The sequence below is a fragment of the Sapajus apella genome, unplaced genomic scaffold (assembly GCF_009761245.1).
Source record: "Sapajus apella isolate SASKATOON/1434 unplaced genomic scaffold, GSC_monkey_1.0 scaffold10, whole genome shotgun sequence".
NCBI lineage: Eukaryota > Metazoa > Chordata > Mammalia > Primates > Cebidae > Sapajus > Sapajus apella.
This window is the reverse complement of record NW_022436950.1, coordinates 15,252,371-15,279,036: the sequence shown is the minus strand read 5'-3', so window position 1 is coordinate 15,279,036 and position 26,666 is coordinate 15,252,371. Positions and strand designations below refer to the sequence as shown.

Sequence of the window (26,666 nt, the reverse complement as noted above, 5' to 3'; positions counted from 1 at the left end):
AACTGGTAATAAAATCAGGTACAACTCCAAAAGGAGACATTGGAGAAGAACCAAGCTTGTTCTGTAAGAAATTACACATGTGATGGCACACATATTTATGCTGTCTGTAGGTCACAGTCGTGTTACCAAATCAAGCTGAAAAATGTCACCGCCATCTGGAGAAGTTTGAACAGTTTCCTTTCTGTATCTGTTATGAAGGCATTAGTACAACGCACAGTGCTTCCATTATTCATGTTAAAAAAAAAAAAAAAGAAGGTTTTGGTTGCCTGGGTTCAGTAACAAATATGTGAGACCTTTCACTTCAAAAAAAAGAAAAGAAAATTTAGATAACACAAAAAAAAAAGTAGGAAATTTCAAAACTTCTTCCTGCTGTGTTTATTCAAAGTTTGGTAGTTGAACTTTCTATTTTTTGTTTTTAACTCTTATTATAGAAAGCCATACCAAAGTTAAGTTCTTCATCCCATTTTCTAAAATCACATTTTAGTCTGGGGGAGAAAGAGAGAAAACGGGAATGAGAATATACTGGTATTTTAAGGACAAGAAATATCAGTTAAGAAGTCTTGTCTTTGTCCATTTGAAACTTTGCTCCATTTCTATCACTTTTGCCGAGCAGAGCACCCAAAATCAGCCTAGACTCACTTGTGCAAGATTTGACTTTAGGCCTGAACTCATCTCTGCCTCCAGCTACGTGTGGTAAGTCTCCAAGTCTCCAAAAGATCCAGCTGAATCAGCATTTATACTCTTATGTAACATCTATTCTGAGAGTGAAGTTCATGGAGTCGAATAACCTTCTAAATGAACTGAAACACAGGCCTCAGGTTTTTAACAAATGTGTGTACAGACATAATCAAAAAATTCAGCATATGGGCAGCTGAGAATTTGTCCATTGCAATTATAATTGCAATTCATAGTCCGCCCAGTCTCCCTCTGCAGGCTGCAAATGCTTATCACACCATTATGCAGCAAGTGTGGGCCTCAACTGTGGAAAACGTTTTTGGAGGAATTTATTTGGAATTCAATATCCTTTTAAAAGTTGGTAGAATGGGCTCGTCGTGGTGGCTCAGGCCTGTAATCCCAGCACTTTGGGAGGCCGAGGCAGGCGGATCACAAGGTCAGGAGATCGAGACTATCCTGGCCAACATGGTGAAACCCTGTCTCTACTAAACATACGAAAGTTAGCCTGGAGTGGTGGTGCGTCTGTAACCCCAGCTACTCGGGAGGCTGAGGCAAGATAATCACTTGAATCCAGGAGGTGGAGGTTTCAGTGAGCCGAGATTGTGCCACTGCACTCCAGCCTGGCAACAGAGCAAAACTCTATCTCAAAAAAAAGGAAAAGAAAAAAAGAGTTGGCAGAATGAATTTATCATAGTGGTGAAGCCATAAACACTTTTTGGGTTTCATGGCCACAGATGGTATATGTACCATATACACAATGTCTTACTCAAATATTCAGAAAAATATATATTGAATGAACATATATAAATGAATAAGTGAGTGAGTTTTGTAAAATAATCTGGGAGTGGAAATGTGGCCAGAGGAACCCAAGTCCTGCTCCAGTGACCATCCAATCTTCCCTGTGCTCAGTGGAGATCAGGAATCATCCAATCATCCATGTTCCTCTTTGGTTTGTAACAAGAACCACAGTCCTCTTTGACGTAGTGCAGAAACAAACGAGAAGCAGACGAGGAGGAAAACCCTGGAGCCTAGCGTTCATTTTTAACCTGATTTCCTGGCTTCCAGTATTTTGGCTCATTAAACAGGAAAACAAAATTAAGTGTTTATAATTTTCGAAATACTTTGCATTTTCACTCATTCCAGATACAAGGAACATTAAAGGCAAAATCACAAGAGGGTATGTGGTGAACCAGACCTAGTTACCAAAAGAGGTCACATAAAAATTTAAAAGCACTGAAGAATAAATAGCAGTCCATATCGTCCAGGGGGATGAGCTACGCAGCCTAAGTAAAAATTAAAACCAAATTACAGACACTAATTAGTGTTGTATAACATACTAATTCATTTGCATACAATGCAATTATCCTGATAGGTGCTGGATTCAGCACATCCAGCTGGGTTAGTGCATCTCCAGGGAACAAACACATTCGGTTTTTTCCCTGTGTTGGCTGTGTTCGCTTATGATTGTGATGGCAAAAAAACACTCATTCCCAGCACCTTTAGACTGAACATTTGAAATAAAACCAATATAGATTGTGTATGGGGCACATTCAGGCCCTCTCAGATGAAAACTAACAGGCTGGTTCCGGATCAGTACTCCATTTCTGGAGCATTCTATCTGAGCTTATGTTTTAGAAAACCACGTTCATTTTATGCTATATAAAGAATTCTTCTTTGTCTTCTTTTTCTTCACCCTGAACGTGCAGATGAAGACATTTTGAAATTGTCTTCCTGATACTAAGGTCCCTTTGGCCAGCAAGCGGCAAAGGACAGATTCTTTCCTTAAGGACACTGCTGTTTTGGGAGGTAGCCACCCCTAAGGAAGAGACCGGCAAGCAGAATGGTAGCTGGCTGGTCTGCAAATCCCTTGGAAATCCGCCAAAATAAGTCTGCCTGGGTTCAGAATTTATTATAGTGAACCCCGTGTCAACATTTGTCTCTGCCTCAAGCTTCTGAAAGCTGTTTTCCCAGTTGAGGACCTTCTTTCTGGTCCTGGATTCAAGGTGATGAGAAGACAGATGCAGGTAGGCACCCGTGGCTGGGCTGCTGGCCTGGAAGGACCGGCCAGGGCTTTTCCACGAAGTGCCACCACAGCTGTCTGACGTGGGGCTCCCACCAGGCTCAGGAAGCTCCAGAGAATGCCCCTGGAACCTCCTGCCCTGGCTCCTCTGGCTTCTGGGTTCTAAGGTCCTGTTTGTAGAAACAGAAGTCAGCCTCGAGCCCAGGGGAAACATGCCGGCTCCCAAGGTGCCACTCTTAACAGCAAGTTCAGGATTCACCTGGACCTATGGGAAAAGGAAAGGAGGAACACGTGAAACATATTTTCCATTAACTAAGTGCCAAAAAGCAGACTACGCCTCCTTCACCCTCTACCAAGTCATGCCCATAGCTGACATTCAGTAAATCTGAATAGAAGTGATAAGTACAATATAATTATGAGGTGTATAATCAGCACCAGCTCCAAATCTCTCTCTCTGGCACTCCCTAACTCAAGTTCTTGACAAGGGTAAGACTTGGGGAATCAAATAGCCATTAACAACACCACACTTCTGGTAGAGCAAGTTGTCCAAACAATGCAGACGTTCACAGGTGTCATTCAGTGACCTCACTTGATGTTGTAAATGATGTATTTATTATCAATCATGCAAAAAAAGAAATTTAAAAAGTCACCAAAACATGTCATCAAGGATTGAAGTAAGAATTTAATCTTCTAAAGCTGGCGATCCTTCTTTTAGATCATGCTAATAAAAATATGTATCTTGGGCCATTCTAAGACATGTGACCACTCCAGCCAGGCTCATCATTTGGCAGCAATATTCTTTAAATTCTTGACGTACCATTTATTTAGATTAGAAGCCTGGTATTGTGTGAGGGGAACTGCTTATATGGAAGTTTAGGTGTTTTAATCGTTAATAATTCTGCTCTGGTTCCAAACTTACAGACTGCGGGAAGTAGAAAAGTTCCTCTTTCAAGTTTCCTTTCTTGTTAAAGAATAAATTTGCTAATAACTCTTTGTTAAGCCCTATCCCATGTAGCTGTTAAACATGCCATGCTTACAGGCACATAGCATATTCTATTTCCTTGTACTTTAACCAAGATCCCTGTGCTGGACATGTTCACAGGCATGTCCCAGCTCTCCAATGTTTTTACCTGTTTAGAAAGGTTTTAAGTTGTTAGCCAATCGGGTTTTAGTTAAGATTGTGAGGTCTGGCTCCAGCCAACAGAGATCAGACACAGCAGTAAGGACAACCCCAAATGGATAAGGGATAAATATGTTTGTTTTCCTTTGTTCGTTGTACTCCCGAGGCAAGGTGACTAGCGAGAGTACCCTTCCTGCAGTCCAGGAAGTAAAAATTGCTTGCTAAAAGATCCTTTGTCTCAGTGCTGATTTTTCTTTGCAGCACCATGCATCTGTTTCCAACACAGATTCCACTCAGCAAAACCCTCACCCTGCAGTTGACTGCACTCTCCCTCCATAGAACGGAGTTCACTGACCCTCCTTTAAGACTTGGACCCTTGGGAGCCTTCCTATCCCATGCACAATACTCTTTCCAAGAAGATTTCTGGAGAAAGGCAATTTCTTCCATCTTGATAACAGCCCTTGGAAAACAGTATCCAGGATCCATCCCTACCTGACCCAGCCATTAATCAAATATCAAGAAGAATGATATGGAAGAACTTCAAATAAATATTACTAACTTAAAGAAGTCTATCTGGGCTCCTGCCTGTAATCCTAGTCCTTTGGGAAGGTGAGGTGGGAGGATTACTTGAGGCCTGGAATTCAAGACCAAATTGGGCAACTATCAAGACCCTGTCTTTACAAAAAATTAAAACATTAGCCAGGCACGGGGTGCACGCTTGCAGTCCCAGCTATTCAGAAGGCAGAAGAGGGCAGATCCCTCGAGCCCAGGAGTTCGAGGTTAAATCGAATTACCACTGCACTTCTGCACTCCAGCCTGAATGACAGAGAAACTATGATTCCAACTATATGACACGTTGGAAAAGGCAAAACTATGAAGACAGTAAAAAGATCAGTAGTTGCCAGGGGTTGGGGGAAGGGAGGGATGAATAGGTGGAGCACAGAGGACTTTTAGGGCAGTGAAACTACTCTGTATGATACTGTAATGGTGGGTGCACAGCCTTATACATTTGTCCAAACCCACAGAACGTACAACACCGAGAATGAACCCTAATGTACCCTATGGGCTTTAGGTGACAGTGATGTGTCATTGTGGGTTCACCAGTTGTAGCACATCTACCACTCTGATAACAGATGCTGACAGTAAAGGAGGCTCTCTGGGTGGGGCGGGGGAAGTGGTATATGGGAACTCTCTGTTCTTTCTGCTTCATTCTGCTGTGAACTTACCACTGCTGTAAAAACTGTCTATTTAAAGGGAGAAAAAATAATGATACATATTTATCTCACAAGGCAAATCAGGGCAATGAGAAAACAGGTCTTGAAATGAGTCAGTTCTCTCTCTCTCTTTCTCTCTCTCTCTCTCTCTCTCTCTCACACACACACACACACAGAGGGAGAGAGAGAGGAGAGTATTTGTTTGTATAGATGATGCACATGTACATTTTCTCAATTTTCTGATAGAAATGGTGAGGTGCCTATTACCAAACTGCAAAAGCAAACACACAAAGAAACAAGGACTTCCACTGATTCTTTTAGAATAGAAGTTGGCAAATATTTTCAGTGATGAGCCAGACGGTGAATATCTGAGGGTTTGCCGCTCATATGGTCTTTATCCCAGCTACCCAGCTCTGCCGCAGAGCAGCCATAGACAATATGTAAATGAAGGGCTGTGTTCAGTAAACCCTATGCGTGAACACTGAAATTTGAATCTCATGTTTTTTATGTGTCATGAATTTTTTTCCAACCATATAAAAATAGAAAACTAGTTTTAGTTCCCAGGCCATAGTTGACCAACCCCTATTCTAGATCAATTATTCTCTCTCTCTCTCTCCCTCTCAAGTTTTTTCACAAAAAAATTTCTTTCCTGAAAGCCCAAAATATGAAACAATCTAATTAAAGCATCCCTGGTTGAAATACAGAGGGGTAGCCCCTGCTGACTGAACCCCCTCTCTGGCTCCCCGGGGCTTTACAGAACCAGCTTGAAAACCACTATTCTAGAATATCTAAATTCTACCCCGGGGCCAAGCCAGTTCCCTAGAGAGCTACACACATCTGAAACCCCCCTCCCAGGTGTGCTTGCACTGAGCCACAGCTGAATGTGGTGCCCTAGACTGTGTTGAACAGAGCTTCTGCCAGCCTCAGAAACTCTCTAGGGGCAACACTGTTGAGGAGGTGCCCGCTGCACCTCGGGACGGGCCCTTGTGCAAACTCATAGGAGAAATTTCTGTTCCCAAACTTTGAGGCACAAGGGAACGTCCTGGGATCATTAAAAAACAACGATGCCTGCTCCCACCCCACAACCTTCTGATTGCATCAGGTCAGAGTACACCTGGCTATCAGGGTTAATAAATCTTCCCAGGTAATTCTAATGTGTAACAAAGTTTGGGAACTACTGCCATGGACCCAGAAAAGCAAGGCTTTGTGTAGTCAGTTACCTTGTGGTGGCTGTGAGTCTGTCTCTTATCACACACAGCTGACCCCCTCCTCCACATTTCTGATCAATTCTTTGCCTGATATCATTTTACTATCTCTCTCTACATTTCCCTTTGCTCTAACTCCACACTCTCTTTCTCCCTCCCTCCCTTTCTTTCTTCCTTCTCCCCTTCCCTCCTCCTGCCCTTCCTTTTCTTTCTTTCCTTTTCATGTTTGCTTTCAGTAAAAACCTCTTATTATAAAAGTAGTAATTTATCACTATAAAAATAATTTCATTTTTTATAGTGATAAATTTTTACAAATGTGTAAAATAAAAAGTAAAGCCTTCTCCCCACCCCAAACTCAAATCACCTCCAAATTCTCACTTTCCAATGAAAACTATTTGTTTATCCTCTCCAAATTAGGAGGAAAAAATACTATCTCCCAAATGTCAGCTGGGGTTTCCCTTCCCCTGGAGAACAAACTCCCTCAGTCCTTCAAAGGGCCAACTGCCATCACTGCCTCTTGGAGAACCATTTGACACTGTGCCCTTGCATCAGAATGTACCCTTTTATTTGACCCAATGAAGCCTTTTTCTTCTAGAAATGGAAACTGGCATGGATATTCCCATACTCAGAAAGGGTTCAGTGTTAATATTAGATTTTCCAATCTGGAGAAAGAAATCAATAACTTTGACACTGGAGCTTCTATTTCATTCTCTAGCAACTGTGAACAGAGAAGGAAGCCTGAGTAATCTCCCCCTTTCAGATCATAATGAAATTGGTCATGAAACCCCAACCAGTGCTAAGACATCTCAGGGCAGCCAGGAAGCGCCCTTCTCGGTCAACCCAGATGACCCCTCCACTCCCCTCTGTCACCCAGTCCCACAGCCCCTCCACGGGGCCTTCTCCACCTGCAAATGTCCCATCCTTGAAAGATTCTATTTAAGCCGGGCATTCTGAGACCACCAGCTCCAGCACGCAATTCCCCCTTATGTCTGCTTTGCAACATCAACACTCCCACCCGCCAGCTTCTCCCTGTCAGCCCCTCCCATCCTCACTGCCTTTCAGAGCCAATTTGAGTCCAAAGATCATCACTTCAACCATTTCTTCACCAATACCTCCAACTCCCCTCACTATTCCCATTCTGTCATAGCCTCCCACAAAATCTCCCCACCTTTCATTCATCTACCTGCCAACATTTTCTGAACATGTGCCCAGGATGCCACAGAAAAGCATGTGTCTGTGAAATGGGTGTCCCATGATGGCGTGGTTTCCAGCCTCTCCCAGGCTACCTGCCAGTCCTCCTGTTTCCTCACTCACCTCTCTCCATTCACTCAGCAGCTGTTCGAACCTTTGACACTGTCCTGAAACCATCACTTCCCACCCCATCAGGCGGTCTCACCATCTAGATTACCAAGGAAGCAGACCCTGCCACCAGTTAGCAACACTCTCATTGCTACCGTGAAACTTATCTGCAGCTTCACCATTCTCTCCAGGTGACAGTGACCAGTCCCTGTGCCAAGAATCCCATCACCTCCTGCCTCCTTGGTGACCTCGACCTATCAATTATTCATTTCCTCCCACTTTCTTACCTTGGATGTTTAATCTCTCTCCCTCTCTTTCTCTTTCTCTTTTTCTTTCTCTTTCTGTCTGCCTATTCCTTTCCAACAGCAATTAAACTTAATTCTCCTGTCTTGAAAAACACATTCTTTCCACCCTCTCTTTCCTTCCAGGTTTCTCTCTCCTCCCCTTCACAGTCAAACCTCTTTATAAAATTTGTGTACCGTCATGTTTTTCTACAAACCTCCCCTTATTTCCTCTACCCACACCACTGACTTTCCCTTTCTCGCCAAGGTCACCTACAATCAGACCACTTGTCTTTCATTTTCACTGAGCTCTTGGTAGAATTTGACCTTGAAGTCTATACCCTTTATCCTGAAGTCTTCTTCAGCTTCTTTGCCAACACATTCCTCTGGATTTTCTCCTACCTTACCCTCCACCCCTTCTCTGTTTCCATTAAAGGAGCCGCTCCCCTTGTTGGTTCATTTAATGCTGTCATTCTTCAGAGCTGGCCTGGGTCCCCTTTTCTTCTCACTCTACCTGCCCCAGGGCAATCACCTGCGCATCTAGGCCTTCAGTTATCATCTAAATGATGAAGGCTCCCAAAAGTGTAACTACAACTCAGATTTGTCCCTTAAACTTCATCTGTCTCTTAAGCTTCATACCTACCCAACCAATTACCTTCCAGCCACCAATCCCTCAAACATAACATGCCCCAAATCATCTGCACCGTGAACTCATCCCCCTCCTCACACCAAGTGCGTTCTGCTTTCTCTTTTCCCTGTCTTAAAAGATGGCATCATTAGCTTCCACATGACCCAAGCAAGAGTATCCGTCACCCTTCTCCATACCCCAGGCACAGCCAGCCACCCGTCCCCGTGGACACTTCCTCCCACAGATCAGTGACCTTCCCATCCCTCCGCTCCCCCTGTCGTTCACCCTACAACAGGCTGTCATCATCACCTCTTGTCTGAATTTCAGTAATAGCAATCCCATAGAAATCCCCACAGACGCTGTCACCTCCCAGGAATCCATTCTCAGCCCCCCTACCAGAGAATTGGACCATGTCATGATCCTGCCCCAATGACGCCCTACTCTTCTTAAGATAAAATAAATCTAAGGCCTTGGATGTGGCCTGCCTCACCCTTTACTGTCTGCCTTTTCTTACACCAGGCTGGCAATTCACCACTTTCTCCATTCACCTCCACCTGCTGAAATTGAGCATGATTCGCTCTTTCCCATGCCAGGGTTCATATATATTATTTCTTCAGTGTGGGCTATGCCTCCTCTAGCCCTTATCCTGAAAACTCCTCTCACTGTTAACTCCAAGCTTGCACAGCATTGAGAAGGAAGGCTTCTCAGTATCACTAAACCTGATTTCAGTGTCACTAAATATCAACTCTGCCACTCATTAGCAGTAGGACTTTAGGCCACTTGCTTAATATTTCTGTGCCTCAGTTTTTTCATACGGAAAAGAAGATAATAAGTGCCAATATCATAGAGTTGCTGTGCAAATGAAAGGACAGTCATGCCATGCATGCACTTGTTATCATCATCATCCGTATTATTATTACTAGCTCTCATAGCACAGTCTAAACTTCTCGTATCTGAGTACTTGCCACACCGTTTTGTATCGGCTATGACTCCTTTGTATCTTCCCACAGACTCCGCAGTCTGGAGAAGCAGGTTGTATACACCTTCTTTGTTATCACATGTCCAGTGCCTAGCACAGTGCCTACCCTTCAACAAGTAATCACTAAATATCTGTTATATAAATAAATAAAGCTTAACGCTTAACAAAATATGAATTTTTGCACCTAGAAATGAAGGAGAATGTAGCATCGATAAACTAGGCCCCAAATTATTTTAAATTAGGTGGATATAAAGTCTTGGCTAGACATTTGTGCAATCTTCTTAAGAGAGGGGAATGTCCACTCTTTTTAAAGAGAAGTCTGAGGTCTTTAAAGCATACAGCAAAAGTGACTGCAGCCTTATTAACATAGAAATGCAGATGTTTGGCATTGGAATGAAGAATTTCCAGGAGAAACACATAGTGCTGAGTGATTGAGATGAATCCCTTCAGGGAGAATTAAGCTCTTGCCAAAAAACAAATTGAAATTCATTTGTAGGAATTCTGATCATTTAGAGATCATCTTTCTAAGAAATATTTGTAAAATGTTACAGGTTGATAGGTCCTTCAAGGAACAGCAGCAATTATGTGATTAACAGGGAGATTTTCACTCATTTATGACTCTAAACTCTTGAAAAACAAGAGAAAATACATCAATAAAAAACGATTAAGCTGTTGAGGGGCAGACTTGTATCGAAGGGAAAATAATATTGTTTTTCTCTATAAGCGATTCCAAGAAGACAGCGAAAGAGGATTTCTCCAACACTGGGGAAGAAAATGACTGCATGAAAACAATTTAGGTAGATAATAAGAAACCCCTAAACAGTGTCAGACTCACTTAAGAGTTGAAACTGCGAGTCAGCATTACCCCCGGGACCATTCTGATCATCCTCACTGGGCGCCACAGGGGCCAGAGGGTGGTTTTCCTGAAGCAGCTGACTAGTGGCTTGTTACTTGTGACTGGACCTCTGGTCCTCAATCGAGTTCCTCTGCGAAGAACGCACCAGAAATTTGTCATTGCCACCTCAACCAAAATTGATATCAGCAATGTAAAAATCCCAAAACATCTTACTGATGCTTACTTCAAGAAGAAGAAGCTGCGAGAGCCCAGACACCAGGAAGGTGAGATCTTCAACACAGAAAAACAGAAATACAAGATTACAGAGCAGCGCAAGATTGATCAGAAAGCTGTGAACTCACAAATTTTACCAACATCAAATCTATTCCTCAGCTCCAGGGCTACCTGCGATCTGTGTTTGCCCTGACAAATGGAATTTATCCTCACAAATTGGTATTTTAAATGTCCTAATAATCTAATTAAATAACTGATTACCTTTAAAAAAAAAAAAAAAGAAAGAAAAAAGAGTTGAAACCAGACTTTTGCAATTAACTGATCCTTTGAAAGGTACTTATTTTCATCAATTGGCCAAGACCACCAATGGCAACATACTCCCCTATAATACAGGACCCACCTAAGCAATGCCTCTTTCACAGCAACATAAAGTATCGGGTAAGAGTGTAGAAGTGGGAATGTGTGTTGGGGCGGGGCATGCTGGGGGTAGGGATGGAGAATGGGAAGGAAATGAGGGAAACTAAGGGGACATTAACAGAGCCTGAGAGTGTACAGCTGAGAGACTCAGAAATGAGAACATGGGGCCCTCAAGAAATGCTAGAGAAGAAAATTAATTACTTACTTGGAGAGACACTATGTTCTTTTATTTTAAATGGCTTATAAAGAAAATAGGAATAAACACAGCTAAATATCTGTTGATAAAATGAAACACACACTTGCTTATGCCAAACTAGTTTTTGTATATACCTTCTTAAAAGAGATAAACTTATTTCCTGAAAACAAATAGTCAATCAACAAGTATTTCAGAAGCAGCTGTCTGCCAAGTACTCTACTGGAAATAAACATGTACAATGAAATACTGAAAAGAGAAGGAGAGTCAAAAAGTCTTATGTTATAAAATACAAGAACGGGAAAACATATAATCAGTTACATCTTACAAAGATTTAGGTGTGAAATGCTCTACTTAGGAATGGGAATTAATGTGCCGTTGAGCTCACGGGAAGTTTCAAAGAGGAAATGGAATTTGATCAGAGCCTTAAAATTGGATAATCGAAGATTAAATGAAAGGCCTCCTTGGATAAAGAGTAGCTCAGGCGATGAATGGATACAGATATACATAGCATGGAATAGTATTCAGCCATAAAAGGAAATGAAATTGTACTAAATGTTACAGCATTGATTAACCTTGAAAAACACATGGTAAGTGAAAGAAGCCAAAAGCAAAAAGACAAATATTGTATGATTTCATTTATATGAGGTATCAAGAAGAGGCAAACCCCTAGAGACAGAAAGTAGAATCAAGGTTACCAAGGGCAGGGAATAACGGTGAGTTTGATTTAACGGGTACAGAGATTCTGTTTGGGATGACAAGAAAGTTCTGGAAATTGATAGTAGTGATGGTTGCACAACACTGTGAATGTGTAATGCCACTGAATTGTACCCTCAAAAAACAGTTAAGATGACAAATGTATTTGTTCTGTGTATTTGACCACAGTTTTTTAAAATAAATAAGGCTTCCTAAATTTTTTTTAAAAGATGAAAATGGTATTTTTTTGTCTCACATATTATACCACAATACACAAAATATAGAAACCAAAGGTGTGGGCGTGAGCCCAGAGCTCTGGAGGGAAGAGGAGGGTAAGAAGGCTGGGATGGCGAAGAAGTGAGGCCGCAAAGGGAGATTCTTTTTTTTTTTTTTGAGACAGAGTCTCGCTCTGCTGCCCAGGCTGAAATGCTGTGGCACGATCTCAGCTTACTGCAGCCTCCACTTCCCAGGTTCAAGCAATTCTCTGCCTCAGCCTCCTGTGTAGCTGGGATTACAGGCACACGCCACCACACCCGGCTAATTTTCATATTTTTGGTAGAGACAGGGTTTCACCATGTTGGCCAGGCTGGTCTTGAACTGCTGGCCTCAAGTGATCCGCCTGCCTCAGCCTCCCTAAGTGCTGGGATTACAGGCATGAGTCGCCATAACCAGCCTGCAAAGGGAGATTCTAGTAGAAGTCTGACAGGAAGGTCTTTAAGGCAGGGGCGTTTTAACTTGATTTTCTAACCTTTTGTTATTAAATGGAGAAGGAACAAAAATTTAGTAGTCATTTAAAAATGTGTTTTGATAGCACTGTGTAGGATGAAACAGAACGCCTGGAGCCAGGGCGAAGAGTTAATGTTGTAATAATAATGTGAGTTTGAAGTTGTGTGGGCTTAAAGAAGAAGGCAGGAAGCAGAAATGACTCCCAAGGAAAATTAGAACAGCTGGGGACTGATTGGATGTGGGGGTTCTGAGAAAAAAGGAGGCTTTTAAAAACAACTGAAGTTTCAAAACCTGGGCAAATGGGAGAAGAATGAACGAAGCTGGAGAAGTCGGGGGTGGGGAGAGGAGGGCGGCCGCCGATGACTTGGTTTTGCTTGGATTGAATCTGGGGTGGGGATGGGACATTATGTTTAAATGGTCTTCTAGGGAGTAGAAAAGAGGCTATCACCTCAAGAGACGGAGGAAATTCAAGTACAGGATTAAGCTGAACCAAAGCGATAACCAAACCCACAAGGTAATTTTTATTTCGTAACCTCAGTGGCGAAACCTTTGGTGCAGGGCAGTGGTCCTCATTTGGGGTGATTTTTGTCTCCCAAGGGACATTTGGCAATGTCTAGAAACCTGTTTGGTTATCACAGCCGGGGGGTGAGTGGGCCGGTGTTACTAACACCCACCTGATAGAGTTCAAGGCTGCCACTAACCAGTCTGCAAGACACAGGACACCCCCCACAACAGAGAATTCTCTTATCCAAAGTGTCAACAGTGCCAAGGTTGAGAAGAAAGGACTTAAAGAAAAAACAGTAGAGTCTTTGAGAAAAAAAAAAGAACACAGAAAAGGAATAGTCAGAAAGAATGAATCCCTTACTTAAAAGAACTGGGGGCCAAGCACGGTGGCTCACGCCTATAATCCCAGCACTTTGGGAGGCCGAGGCAGGAGGATCACAAGGTCAGGAGTTCAAAACTAGCCTGGCCAGTATGGTGAAACCCTGTCTCTACTAAACATACAAAAATTAGCTGGGTATGGTGATGCATGCCTGTAGTCCCAGCTACTTGGGAGGCTGAGGCAGGAGAATCGCTTGAACCTAGGAGGCAGAGGTCGCAGTGAGCCAAGATCACGCCATTGCACTCCAGCCCGGGCTAACTTTTGTATTTTTAGTAGAGCCTGGGCAACAGAGCAAGACTCCGTCTCAAAAAAAAAAAAAAAAAGAACTGGTGGGGGGGCCAGGCGCAGTGGCTCACACCTGTAATCCCAGCACTTTGGAAGGCCTAGGCAGGTGGATCACTAGGTCAAGAGTTCAAGACCAGCCTGGCCAAGATCATGAAACCCCATCTCTGCAAAAAATACAAAAATTAGCTGGGCGTGGTGATAGGTGCCTGTAGTCCCAGCTACTCGGGAGGCTAAGGCAGAGAATTGCTTGAACCCAGGAGGCAGGGGTGGCAGTGAGCTGAGATCGTGACACTGCATTCCAGCCTGGGCAACAGAGTGAGATGCCGTCTAGGAAAGAAAAAAAAAAAAGAACTGGGTTATGGCAGCCCACAGAGGAGAGGATTTCACGAAGGCAGGAGTGGCCCACATGCGCCAATGCTGCTGATATCTTCTCCTCAAGCACTGCTGGTCCTCCAGAGAGCAGATGCATCAACTGGCTGGAGGAAGACTCAGGGTACAGAATGGCAGGGAGAGAAGCACGACCAGTTTGTAGCTGAAGGCAGCCAAAATAGACAGCTCAACTGAGAAGCCAGGCATAGAAAGAAGGCAAGATCCCAGAGCCATCGAGCCAAGGAAAATCTGCTTGTTTGAGTTTGAAGGAGATGACGAGGGCCTCTGATAACAGAGAAGAGAGACTGGAAATGCCGGGAGCTCATCAAGCAAGCAAAGGAGAACAAGGTCCACAGAGAGGAGAAGCCTCATAAGAAGAAATCCCACCAGAAGGCGTGGACACACACAGTCCGGATGTTTACCAATTCAATAAATTTGAGAAAAGATCCTTTCAGTACTTGTCAACAAACATTTTTAATTAGAAACTGGAAAATAACCTCTAGTTAAAAAGAAACACTTGTTGGTAACCTTGCAATCTTAAAGAATTCTGTTTGCAACCTTATCCAGTAAGTTATTCTTATTAAAATCTTGCTAAGCTATGGAACAGAAAGTGGATCAGAGAAACTGTCATTAAACTTGGCAAAAGGAAAAAGTGTCAAGTTTCACTACAGTGATATAAATAAAAGAAGTGGATTATCTAAAACAGGCTGAATTATCTTGTTTTGAAAGATCAATTATATGTGCTGTATTCTTTGAAATTGTAATGGAAATGAAAACACTATATATTAACAAATCTTTTTAAAAGACAACAAAAATTGTGTAAGTGTTAAAAGCTTGAACTTTCGAGACAGAGAGACCTGAGTTTGAAACCTGACTTTATCCCTTGCTTCCTGGGTGACTACAGGCAAGTTGTTTAAACTTTCTAAACCTCAGTTTCCTGTCTTTAAAGTGGAGATATTTATAATGAAACGAGACAACACAGTGGCTGGCACATAGATGTTCATTAAGTGTCATGTATAATATTATATTATTAGATTAACTATCTGCAGCCCTTAAGTAGATTATGAAAAGCTATACACAGACACTTAAAAGATTGATAACTGTGTTAAATATTTTTGAAACATTTTTTTAGCAATCTGACTTTCAGAGTTAGTAATGTCTCAGTATAGAGAGGTGATATGTGTTGTGCTCTTAAAAAATCTTAAAATCTCTTCAACTCTGTACCATATTCAATACAATTAATGCTAAATATCTTTTGATTGAACTGAGTTCTACCCTTAAGAGATGAGGATGTGAGCCTGGCACGGTGGCTCACATGCCTGTTATCTCAGTACTTTGAGGCCAAGGCAAAAAGATTGCTTGAGGCCGGCAGTTCAAGATCGGCCTGGGCAACATAGCAAGACCCCCATCTCTACAAAACATAAAAAATTAGCCGGGCATGGTAACGCATGCCTGTAGTTCCAGCTACTCAGGAGGCTGAGATGAGAAGATCACTAGAACCCAGGAGTTTAAAGCTGCAGTGAGCTATGATCATGCCACTAATCCTCCAACCTGGGTGACAGGATCAGACCCTGTCAAAAAGAGAAGGGAAGGGGAAGGAAGGAGAGTGGAGAGAAGAGGAGAGGAGGGGAGGGAGAGGAGATGGGCTGGGCATGATGGCTCATGCCTGTAATGCCAGCACTTTAGGATGCTGAGACTGGCAGATCACTTGAGTTCAGGAGTTTGAGACCAGCCTGGTAACATGGTAAAATCTCGTCTCTACAAAAAAATACAAAAATTAGCTGGCATGGTGGTATACCCCTGTAGTCCCAGCTCCTCAGGAGACTGAGGCAGGAGGATAGCTTGAGCCCAGAGACAGAGGTTGCAGTGAGCCAAAATCTCACCACTGCGCTTCAGCCTGGGCGACAGACCAAGACTCTGTCTCAAAAAAAAAAAAAAAAAAAAGATGAGATAAGAGATTAAGTTTTGTCATCAATGAGGCTATACACAGTATAGTTACAGAAGCTTCAAGATGCAAGAGACCTTAGAAATGGCCTAGGTCAGGGCAGTCCAATACAATAGTCACCAACCACATAAGGCCATTTAAATTATTACAATACAATAAAATTAAGAATGCTGGTCATCGGTCTCACCAGCCATATTTCTAATGCTCAGTAGCCACATGTGGCGAATGGCCACCATACTGAACAGCACAGATGTAGAATATTTTAATCATCACAGAGAGTCCTAGAGGACAGTGCATTAGTCTAGAGAAATGGGTCTCAGTTGAGAAATGGGTCTCAATTGAGAGTGTATGTGTGAAACCAAATCTTTTTTAAAATCACATGACTTTCTCCCACATGGCTACGTCTTAGAGAATGGTGTCAGGTGCTGATTGTAGGAGATCCGGAGGGGAGGCCCCAGGACTGCAAGAAGACTACACAGGCATGAGTTCCAGCTTGTCCATATGACTAAGTCGGGAAAAGCCTCCAGAATGGATGGCCAGCAACCAACATGTTGCCGAGCCTGCACATCCCAGATCGTGCCGATGTTGTACTCTTGTGCTGTTACTGATCTGTCCTGCCCAGGTCAAAAGAATAGGACACCGGCTGGGCACATTGGGTCATGCCTGTAATCCCAGCCCTTTGGAAGGCTGAGGTGGGCGGATCACAAGATCAAGAGATCGAGACCATCCTGGCCAACATGGTGAAACCCGTCTCTACTAAAAGTACGAAACTTAGCTGGGCATGGTGGCATGTGCCTGTCGTCCCAGGTACTTGGGAAGCTGAGGCAGGAGAATCGCTTGAACCTGGGAGGGGGAGGTTGCAGTGAGCCGAGATCATGCCACTGTACCCCAACCTGGCAACAGAGCGAGACTCTGTCAAAAAAAAAGAAAGAGAGAGAGAGAGAAGGAAGAAAGGAAGGAAGGAAGGAAGGAGAGAAAGAGAGAGAGAGAGAGAGAGAGAGAGAGAAAGAAAGAAAGAAAGAAAGAAAGAAAGAAAGAAAGAAAGAAAGAAAGAAAGAAAGAAAGAAAGAAGGAAAGAAAGAAGGAAAGAAAGAGGAAAGAAGGAAGGAAGGGAAAGAGAAGAAAAAAAAAGAAAGGAAGGAAGGAAGAAAGGAAGAGAGGAAGGAAAGAAAAGAAGAGAGGAAGGAAGGAAAGAAAGAAAGGAAAGAGAGAGAACGAAAGAAATTACAGCTTGGTCTCAGTAGTGTTTGGGGATGGTTCCATAAGCCTAGGGTGGTGGCAGCAGCGGTTACTGGTGGAGGACACAGGGCCTGCAGCAGGTATCTCTCCAGGGGCAATGGCAACACGCAGGCAACTGGGGTCCAGTGAGGAGACCGGGACAGAACCTGAAGGACCTGCTCTAGCACATCTGAGAAGCCACATCTTACGGATTGCAAGCCATCAAGCGACATTGACTTCCATGACACCACGATCTTCTCGTCCTCCTGGCTTTCTGGCTGCTTCTTCTCAGAGTCTCTCACTGGTTCTTCTTCCCTCTCCTCCTGAAGTGCAGGCATTTTCCATTTACCTCTTTACCTCTTCTCTCTCTACACTCTTTTGGTTTTTTTGGTAATGTCAATCCTTCCCAGGGCTTCAGCCACCAACCCCACCTATGCCCCTAGCCCAGGCCCCTCCTGAGTTCCAGCCCTCAGAGACCACCTGACCATGGAATCTCTTCACCTGAATGACCTGCAAGCACTTCAAGCCCAATGTGTCCAGACTTATCATCACCTTCCTCTTCTTCACCCTCTCTGTCTAATCATTGCCAAATTCAGCCAAGCCTACCCCCAAAATTTAACCTCCTATTTCCATTATGAGTTCCCTATTTCAAAACTGCACCAGCTTTGACTGGAAACTTGAAGTAGTCAGTCAAGCCCCCATCCAACCTGTTCTATCTGATGGTAAAAGGATTATGGTCCTAAATTATATATTACAGGTATGAGTATGTCTGCCCCTTCTCTAAACCCCGTAATAGATTTCTTCAAATCCCATTTTGTGTCCTCCAGCACCCATTTTCAGTGGACCAAAAATTTTCTAAACTCCTTTGAACTCTCGAGCTCCACACTATGCTACAGCCCATTCGGTCATCCCCAAAGTCACACTTCCTCTATGTTACTTTCCCTGACATTCTCGGTTAATTTCACCTTCTCCTTCCCTACACAGAAGGTGGTGACTGCAGCTTTACAATGCATTTCCTGCAGGCTCTCTGGTACTGTGGGCACTTGCAGGAGGGTCAAGCTCTTCATTAGACCTCCAGGGCAGTGTGATCCCGCACAGAGCACCTGCCCAAAGGCTAACAAGGGCATGGCTGTCGCATCTCCCACGGGGCCATGAAATGTAGACTTTGCTGGAGCATTTCAAGTCCTTTGAGGGAGGTTTTATCATTTAATTTATAAAGGTTTCCTACTGTACATCAAACAGAATGAGAAGATCACCAATTCTAACTCAATGACCTAGAATTCAAAGTCTGCCAGAGCCTGACACCAAAGTCACGGACTCTACCCTTGGACTGCCTATGCCAGAGGGAGCTAGGAAATTAATGCCTCAGTAGAGAAATCAGGGAAGAGAAGCTGTAATGCAAAAAAAAAAAATTTTTTCTAATCTATAAAAAATACAAAAAATGCAACTTTGGACACAGGGCTCAGCTGTGGAAAGCTGAAAGCCAGCAGTAGCTGGCTAGAGATACTGCATGTGGTTGATTTGACAAAATAGCTTCTTTGACTGATGGCACGGTTTAAGTTGCAGGAGGTTTTAAAAAAGAGGGGGTTATCATCACCCATGCTACCTTCCTCCAGAACACACTGACACTGTCACTACCACCAGTGGCAAAAGCAAAAGGACTGTCTGAACAAAGAAAGGAAAGGTTGAATCCATTATAATTTTGCACCAAGAATTGAGACAGCAGAATTAAAACTGCCATAGGAAAAACAGTTGTCTGGTCCAGAGCAGGAACTCAGTAAAGTTCTGTGGAATGAATACACATGGACTTACCTTCTTATGTATTCGTACATTCGTTTACTGAGCATCTATTTGACACCCTTATATTGCGCTCATCAAAATTATACGTTCTAGACTCTGAGAGGCATCAGACGGTCTGCAGTGGCAAGAGGTCATGTGGAAAAAGCCTTGCTCACTCGGTGCTCTGGCAGAGACAGGTGACATCCTCTCACATGCACAGATGACAACTGCACCACTGTTACACATCTCCTGCAGCTTCTACTTTACCAAGCAACCCACGTACATTCTCTCATTTGACCATCATAACACAAATAATCCATGTCAGTTCCATTCATAGGACCCATCAGTGACCACTCCTTACACAAAGGGTAGAATAGAAGCTACTTAGCTAGGATTCATTCATACAAGAATGTATTTGTCTACCGTGTGCCAGACACTGACCTCAGGTTCTAGGTTCACAGGCATGAGCCCAAAAGGTCCCCGCCCACTCAGTGCTTACATCCCAGGGGCTGACCGTGTTCCCACCGATCCAGCCTCAGACCACCTGCCCATCCTCTTGCCCTGACTCCCCTTCCCTTCACTCCAGCCACATGACACCTCAGGAAGTTTGCTGAATATGGCCTGCTAAGCAGCACCACACCAAAACCATCACCCACGGTCACCTGCTTGGGACACCCTTGCTCCCTTCTCTAACTGGCTAATTCATCCTGGGCCATCCAGTTCCAGCAGATCTGGGCATTGCTCCTTGGGAAAGCTTTCTCACCACCTCCCTGCTCCCCACCCCCAGGCCTAGCTCCTCTCGCACTCAGGTCTCCTGCACATACATCTCTATCCTGGTCATGTGGAGGGAGGGTCTGCAGAGAGGTTACTTTGTGGTTATGGTTCCTCCTTTAATAGGTATTATTTTCTTATTTTTGATGAACATCAGCTATTTGGGGCCACTCTATATTTGTGTCCCCCACCCTGATCTTCTCTGGAGACCCACAACCTTCCCTGAGAGTCCCACAGAACCCCACACAGCATCTAGGGGTGGAAGGCAGAGCCTTTGCCTCAGGGCTAAACTGATCCATATACTCTTACTCTTCTGAGTGTAATAAATGATTTCAAGAAGAGAATCTGATACAAGTTGGTCCAACTGACATCCAGACATTTTGCTGGGCCATGGTGGGGCATGGTCCTTGGAGCCCACGTGAAGGATGGAGCCCTCAGGGCTGCTAGCAACCAGCTGGCGACCCTAGGGGATGCCTGTCTGAGGACTGGGCCAAGACAGCGGCAGCAGAGCTGGAATCTGGGTCCTGAGCACACAGTGTAAGGCCTGGACCACTCACCTACAGAAGCCAAATTTGCCAGCCAGTCCCTCTCCCCAGGACCCAAGAAAGTTGAGGCTGGAGCCTCGCTCTGTCACCAAGCTGGACTGCAGTGGCACAATCAATCTCAGCTCATTGTAACCTCCACCTCCTGGGTTCAAGTGATCCTCCTGTCTCAGCCTCCAGAGTAGCTGGGACTACAGGCATGTGCCACCATGCCTGGCTAACTGTTTCCTATTTTTAGTAGAGATAAGGTTTCACCATGTTAACCAGGATGGTCTTGATCTCCTGACCTCAAGATCCACCCACCTTTGCCTCCCAAAGTGCTGGCATTATAGGCATGACCACCAGGCCCAGCCTTCTTTTCTTTTTGAAACAGTGATATGGTTTGGCTGTGTCCTCACCCAAATTTCATCTTGAATTGTAACTGCCACAATTCCCATGTGTCATGGGAAGAACCCAGTAGGAGGTGATTAAATTATGGGGGCAGGTCTTTCCTGTGCTGTTCTCGTGACAGTGAGTGATATTGAATGAGTCTCACAAGATCTGATGATTTTAAAGATGAGAGTTCTCTGCACAAGCTCTCTCTTTGTCTCTTGCTGTCCATGTAAGATGTGACTTGCTCCTCCTTGCCTTCTGCCATAATTGTGAGGCCTCCCCACCCACAAGGAACTATGAGTCCAATTAAACCTCTTTCTTTTGTAAAGTGCCCAGTCTTGGGTATGTCTTTATCAGCAGTGTGAAAACAAACTAATACAATAAATTGCTATCATAGAGTAGGGCATTGCTGAAGAGATACCTGAAAATGTGGAATCGACTTTGGAACTGGGTATCTGGCAGAGGCTGAAACAGTTTGGAAGGCTCAGAAGAAGACAGGAAAACGTGGGAAAGTTTGGAACTTCCTAGAGGTTTGTTGAATAGCTATGACAAAAATGTTGACAGTGATATGAACGCTAAGGTCCAGGCTGAGCTGGTCTTAGGTGAAGATGAGGAACTTATTGGGAACTGGAACAAAGGTGACTCTTGTTTTGTTTTAGCAAAGAGACTGGCAGCATTTTGCCCCTGCCCTAGAGATTTGTGGAACTTTGAACTTGAGGGAGTTGATTTAGGGTATCAGATGGAAAAAGTTTCTAAGCAGCAAAGCATTCAATAGGTGACTTGGGTTCTGTTAAAGGCATGAGTGGGTGAGTGAATGAGTGAATGAATTCACTCATAGTAAATGAATCTCCCGATATCTGATGGTTTTAAAAATGGGAGTTCTCTGCACAAGCTCTCTCTTTGCTTGCTGCCATTCATGTAAAATGCGACCACTCCTCCTTGCCTTCTGCCATGATTTTGAGGCCTCCCCCGCCACGTGGAACTGTGAGTCTAATTATACCTCTTTCTTTTGTAAATTTCCCAGTCTCAGTCATGTCTATATCAGCAGTGTGAAAACAAACTAATACAGAGTCTTGCTCTGTCGTCTAGGCTGGAGTTTCCTGGCACAATTTCAGCTCACTGCAACTTCTGCCTTCCTGGTTCAAGCAAATTCTCCTGCCGCAGCCTCCCGAGTAGCTGGGACTACAGGTGCACGCCATTATGCCCAGCTAATTTTTGTATTTTCAGTAGACAGGGGTGTTCGCCATGTTGGCCAGGCTGGTCTTGAGCCCCTGGTTTCAAGTGATCCACCCATCTCAGTCTCTCAAAGTCCTGGGATTACACACCTGAGCCACCACACCCAGGAATTTTCTACCCTGAAAAATTCACTCCATTCAAAGAGTGAAAAGCTTCCTGGGAGATACAGTGTGTTGTCTTTGGATTATGGCTAAGCCTTTGCACACTTTCCTTGGGCACTTTTATTATATGACACCAGAAGAAGAATTTTCCAGAAAGCAATCTCCCACTCCATTTGCAAAAGCTTAGACTCATTGACTTAACAAGAGGAGACCAAAGTGTGTTTTGGAGTGAGGAAGCAGAAGTCCTTGAGGTTTGAAGTCAGGACGAAGGTGATGTCCAAGGAGGCTAGCAAGAGTGAGAGGCATCCAGGCGTGGTAGCTCACACCTATAATCTCAGCACTTTGGGAGACTGAGGCAGGTGGATCACTTGAGATCAGATGTTTGAAACCAGCCTGGGCAACAGTGAAACTCCGTCTCTACTAAAAATACAAAAATTAGCTGGGCATGGTGCCAGGCTTCTGTAGTCCCAGCCACTCAGGAGGCTGAGGCACAAGAATTGCTTGAACCCAGGAGGCAAAGGTGACAGTGAGATGAGATCATGCCATTGCACTCCAGCCTGGACAACAGAGCGATACTCTCTCTTAAAAACAAAAGAGTGAGGGGCAGATGCCCCACTCACACCTAAGAGGTGGCCAGGTTCCTGAGATAATCCAGAGAGGAAGACGGCTCTCTTCATACAACTTATGGAGTTTCTCTTTTTCCAAAAAACCCTTTTACACTCCCCAAATGTGACTCAACTTTCCAAAGTAACTAAGTTGTTTAAGCTGTGGTTCCAAATCAAAAATGTCAGTCAGCCTTGAAGATAGGAATGATTTAAATCATGTCCCTTGCTGCACACACACATTAAATTTTTGTTTGACAATGAGGTTGATTTTAAGTACTAGAGAGTCACTAAGATGGAAAGAAATTTTAGATGCCTTGGAAATTAGGGGGTTTCATAATAGGCAACTAACAGAAATGGTGCCTATCTACCTTATGTGAACAAGAAGGTAAATAACCTAGAAAATATTTAATATAGAATCAATATGATTCATATTTTATTAACAAAGACGTCAAAATGATGACAATAAAATTAACCAAATGAAAAGATATCTCATCTCATAGTCTCTTATTACTTTATCCAGATAGGCCTTAAGGAGTTTCTGACCATTTCTTCCTTTTTTTTTAGACAGAGTTTTGCTCTTGTTTCCCATGCTGGAGCGCAAAGGTGTAATCTTGGCTCACTGCCACCTCCACCTTCTGGGTTCAAACAATTCTCCTGCATCAGCCTCCCAAGTAGCTGGGACTACAGGCACACGCCAGCACGTCCAGCTAATTTTTTGTATTTTTAGTAGAGCTGGGGTTTCACCATGTTGGCCAGGCTGGTCTTGAACCCCTGATCTCAAGTGATCCACTCACCTCGACCTCTTAAAGGGCTGGGATTACAGGCGTGAGCCACCACGTCTTGCCTCTGACCATTTCTTAAGGACAGAAGCCACAGGATATTTTGCCGTGAATATCACGTTCATCCCCCTGCCCACACATTTACTCACATTCGCTGGACTGCAGTGGCTGACCACATGAACTTTGAAGGTTGATAGACACTTCCTATCTTGGGCAAATAACTAACTCCCTGTACAGCTCAGTTCTCTTATCTCCAAAATGGGAAAAATAGTAACTTCATAGGTTGTTATAAGTGTTTATTAAATAAAATTATCAATTTAAAATCTTTAGTATAGGGCATAATATGAACAATAGCTACAATTGAGTTCTGGCACTGTCTTAATTATGTACTTTGTAAGTGTCGGGTCATTTCCTGTAAATAAATACGAGAGAGGAAGATGCTAGTTCTGCCTTGCCTTCATTGTGCTAATGAAGAAACTGAGGCCCTCGGTCACACAGCTACTAAGTGGTCAGGCTCATATGCCATGAAAGGCAACGCATGACGCTGTCATGATTAAATATACACATGCTGCATTAGGTTTTCAAGGATAGTTACAAAGGAAGGCTTTAACTTTAAAAATTTTTTTCAGAAAGGGTTCTATCTAATTTGGTGCGTGGTAAAATTTCACAGTGATGCAAGATGCTTAAAAATTAAGTCAATAGGCTGGGCGCGGTGGCTCACGCCTATAATCCCAGCACTTTGGGAGGCCGAGGCGGGTGGATCACGAGGTCAACAGATCGAGACCATCCTGGTCAACATAGTGAAACCCCGTCTCTACTAAAAATACAAAAAATTAGCTGGGCATGGTGGCGTGTGCCTGTAATCCCAGCTACTCAGGAGGCTGAGGCAGGAGAATTGCCTGAACCCAGGAGGCGGAGGTTGCGGTGAGCCAAGATCGCACCATTGCACTCCAGCCTGGGTAACAAGAGAAAAACCCCGTCTCAAAAAAAAAAAAAAAAATTGAGTCAATAACACTGCAAACTTAATATCCCTAAACAAGCTCAGTCAACATAGCGAGACCCCATCTATAGAAATAAAATAAATTAGCCGGACATGGCAGCATGTGCCTGTAGTCCCAGCTAGTCAGGAGGCTAAGGCAGGAGGATTGCTTGAACCCAGAAGGTGGAGATCTGAGAGCTGTGTTGGCACCACTGCACTCCAGTCTGGGCAACAGAGGAAGACTCCCATCTCTTAAAAATTAAAAAATGTACCATCAGGAGAAGGGAATTAAAAATTAAAATTAAAAAATTAAAAAATAAAACCATCTCTAAACATAAATACGACTTCAACTTCCTTAGGTCAGATGGGAAGAATTTATGACATTCCTGAGCTCAAAGGGTAAGCAAAGGATATGGGTATAGTTGATTGGTATTTAAGCGGCAAGCCTGAGAAAGGAGGCTGGTTCTTTATAAAGATTCTGATCTTTATAGTCGAATCCTGTCTGATTCTACTATAAAGTACTTGTGTCAGTTGCCAGTTCCTGCAATCTGAACTTTCTTATCTGTCAGATGAGGTTTTATGAGATCAGTGACTCCCCACCCTGTCACAGGTGATAATCATCCAAGTAGCTGTAAAAAAGTTACCTAGGCCTGGATGCTCCCAGAGATTCTGATCAAACTGGCCTGGGGTGGGAATTTCTGAAAGCCCCTGAAAAACGCTAATGTGCAACCGACTCTGAGAAGCACTAACTTAGGCCCTTTCTGATGTACAAGGACGCGGCTCCATGAGGCGCTACTAGATCACAAAGACAAAACAGAAATACCTGAAGCAGAATCTTGTTGCCGTCGTAGTCCCGAGTCTGCCACCTGGTGCTGCTGATGGGAATGCATGGGTTGGGTAGCAGAGGCACTAAAAGGCCAATCTCTCGAACCTTGAACTGCAGCACCGAAGACTCTTTGGGGTCCACTGACGTTCCTGGGGGCAGCTGCTTCAGGGACAGCTGCAGAGCAAAACTGTTGGTGGCATAGAGCACGAAGAAACAAAAATTACTCTTTTGCAAGGTAGCTTCTCTCTGCAGGATCATCTCATAGAGTCTGATGGCATCCTCATAGTTATCAAAGCTGCAATAGAGCGTCACCCTCAAGATCTCAGAGCCACAGTGCACCTGCCTCACCCCCCAGATGGGCATCTGGCTGTCCAGGCTGTAGAACTCCTGATTGGCAAGAAGGTAGGGACACAGCCTTCCCCGAGTGTCCTGGGTGGGGTAGTACTGCCATGGTGAATGTTGGAGAGAGTCCAGGATGCGTAACAGCCAATCCTCTCCCAGGCTTTTGGGCAGAAAGAGCAACACGGACATCCCTGGGAACCGGGACCGCTTGGAGTGGGACTTTTCACAGTATTTCACAGGACTGGCCCGTTCAGACACCTGAAAGAGTCGGACCTCTGGGCAAATGCGACCCAGGAGCTGGTCCAGAGTCCTCTGCAGAAGCGAACCGTGCCCAGAGTTGGCAAGCAGATGGACGGTCATGGCCAGAGGCCCCTGTGTCTCATCCATGGAGGAGCTGCCTGGCGATGACAAAGATAGCGTGCGTAGAAGGCCCCCTGTTTAAGCTTCTGAAATGAATGAAGGAGCAGCCCAGCCTTCAGCCCACCCGAAAACCTTCAGCTGCAGCGGCTACTTCTGAGCAGAGCTCTTAGCCAGACTGACATGTGCTCCTGGCCACCCACGGACTTGCTGTAAGAGCAGCTCACACAAGCTCAGCAGCCTCCGCTCCACACGGCAGCAGTGGGGTCACAGCATCCAGCTTGTGCATAAAGTGACCGCTTGTGTTTGGCTTTTCAGGCGTTCCCCAGGGTTTCAGTGTGACCTAAAAACCTATAATCCTGAGAAACACCCAAGTGGGCGGCTCTTACAGACAGTGAGTAAAGGAAATGACCCGGCAAAAAGGAACAGGAGTTGGCTCTGTTAGGCTGATAGCAATCTGTTTAGTTGAAAAGACAGCCATTTTATCAGCACCACAGGCTCTCATTTCCTACGTACGGTTTACAGTAGCCTGTGCGGCCAGTCTGAATACAATGACCTCTTGAAAACAATTCTCAAAACTTGACCCCTTGCCAAGGTTTTTTTCCTTTGTCTCTTTATTTCATTTTGTTTCTGAACATTTTATGCCAGGGCATGAAGAGAAGGTATTTTATCTCAATAATTTTGACTTCACTGAAAATTATTTGCTCTACTAAAAATTCTGAGTGCACTAAAAAGACATTGAGAAAATAAGTCTT

General features: G+C 44.1%; 1 protein-coding gene across 1 annotated transcript; it reads right to left on the bottom strand.

The window, feature by feature from the left end:
- Positions 1-1,305: 1,305 nt before the first annotated feature.
- Positions 1,306-26,440, bottom strand: FAM124B (family with sequence similarity 124 member B). The gene is made up of 2 exons (XM_032277654.1): positions 25,210-26,440; positions 1,306-2,960 (listed from the first exon to the last, which is right to left on the bottom strand). Exons 1-2 carry the CDS (start codon positions 25,939-25,941, stop codon positions 2,331-2,333), a joined length of 1,362 nt encoding a protein of 453 aa, XP_032133545.1. The 5' UTR covers positions 25,942-26,440; the 3' UTR covers positions 1,306-2,330.
- Between the last annotated feature and the right edge of the window lie 226 nt (positions 26,441-26,666).

What these genes read in the sequence shown, in the direction of transcription:
- FAM124B (XM_032277654.1), bottom strand. Translation starts at nt 25,941, where the DNA reads ATGGATGAGACACAGGGGCCTCTGGCCATGACCGTCCATCTGCTTGCC. An exon ending in GCAACAAGATTCTGCTTCAG is followed by an intron (nt 2,961 to 25,209) that starts GTATTTCTGTTT and finishes CTTTTCCCATAG; the next exon opens with GTCCAGGTGAATCCTGAACT.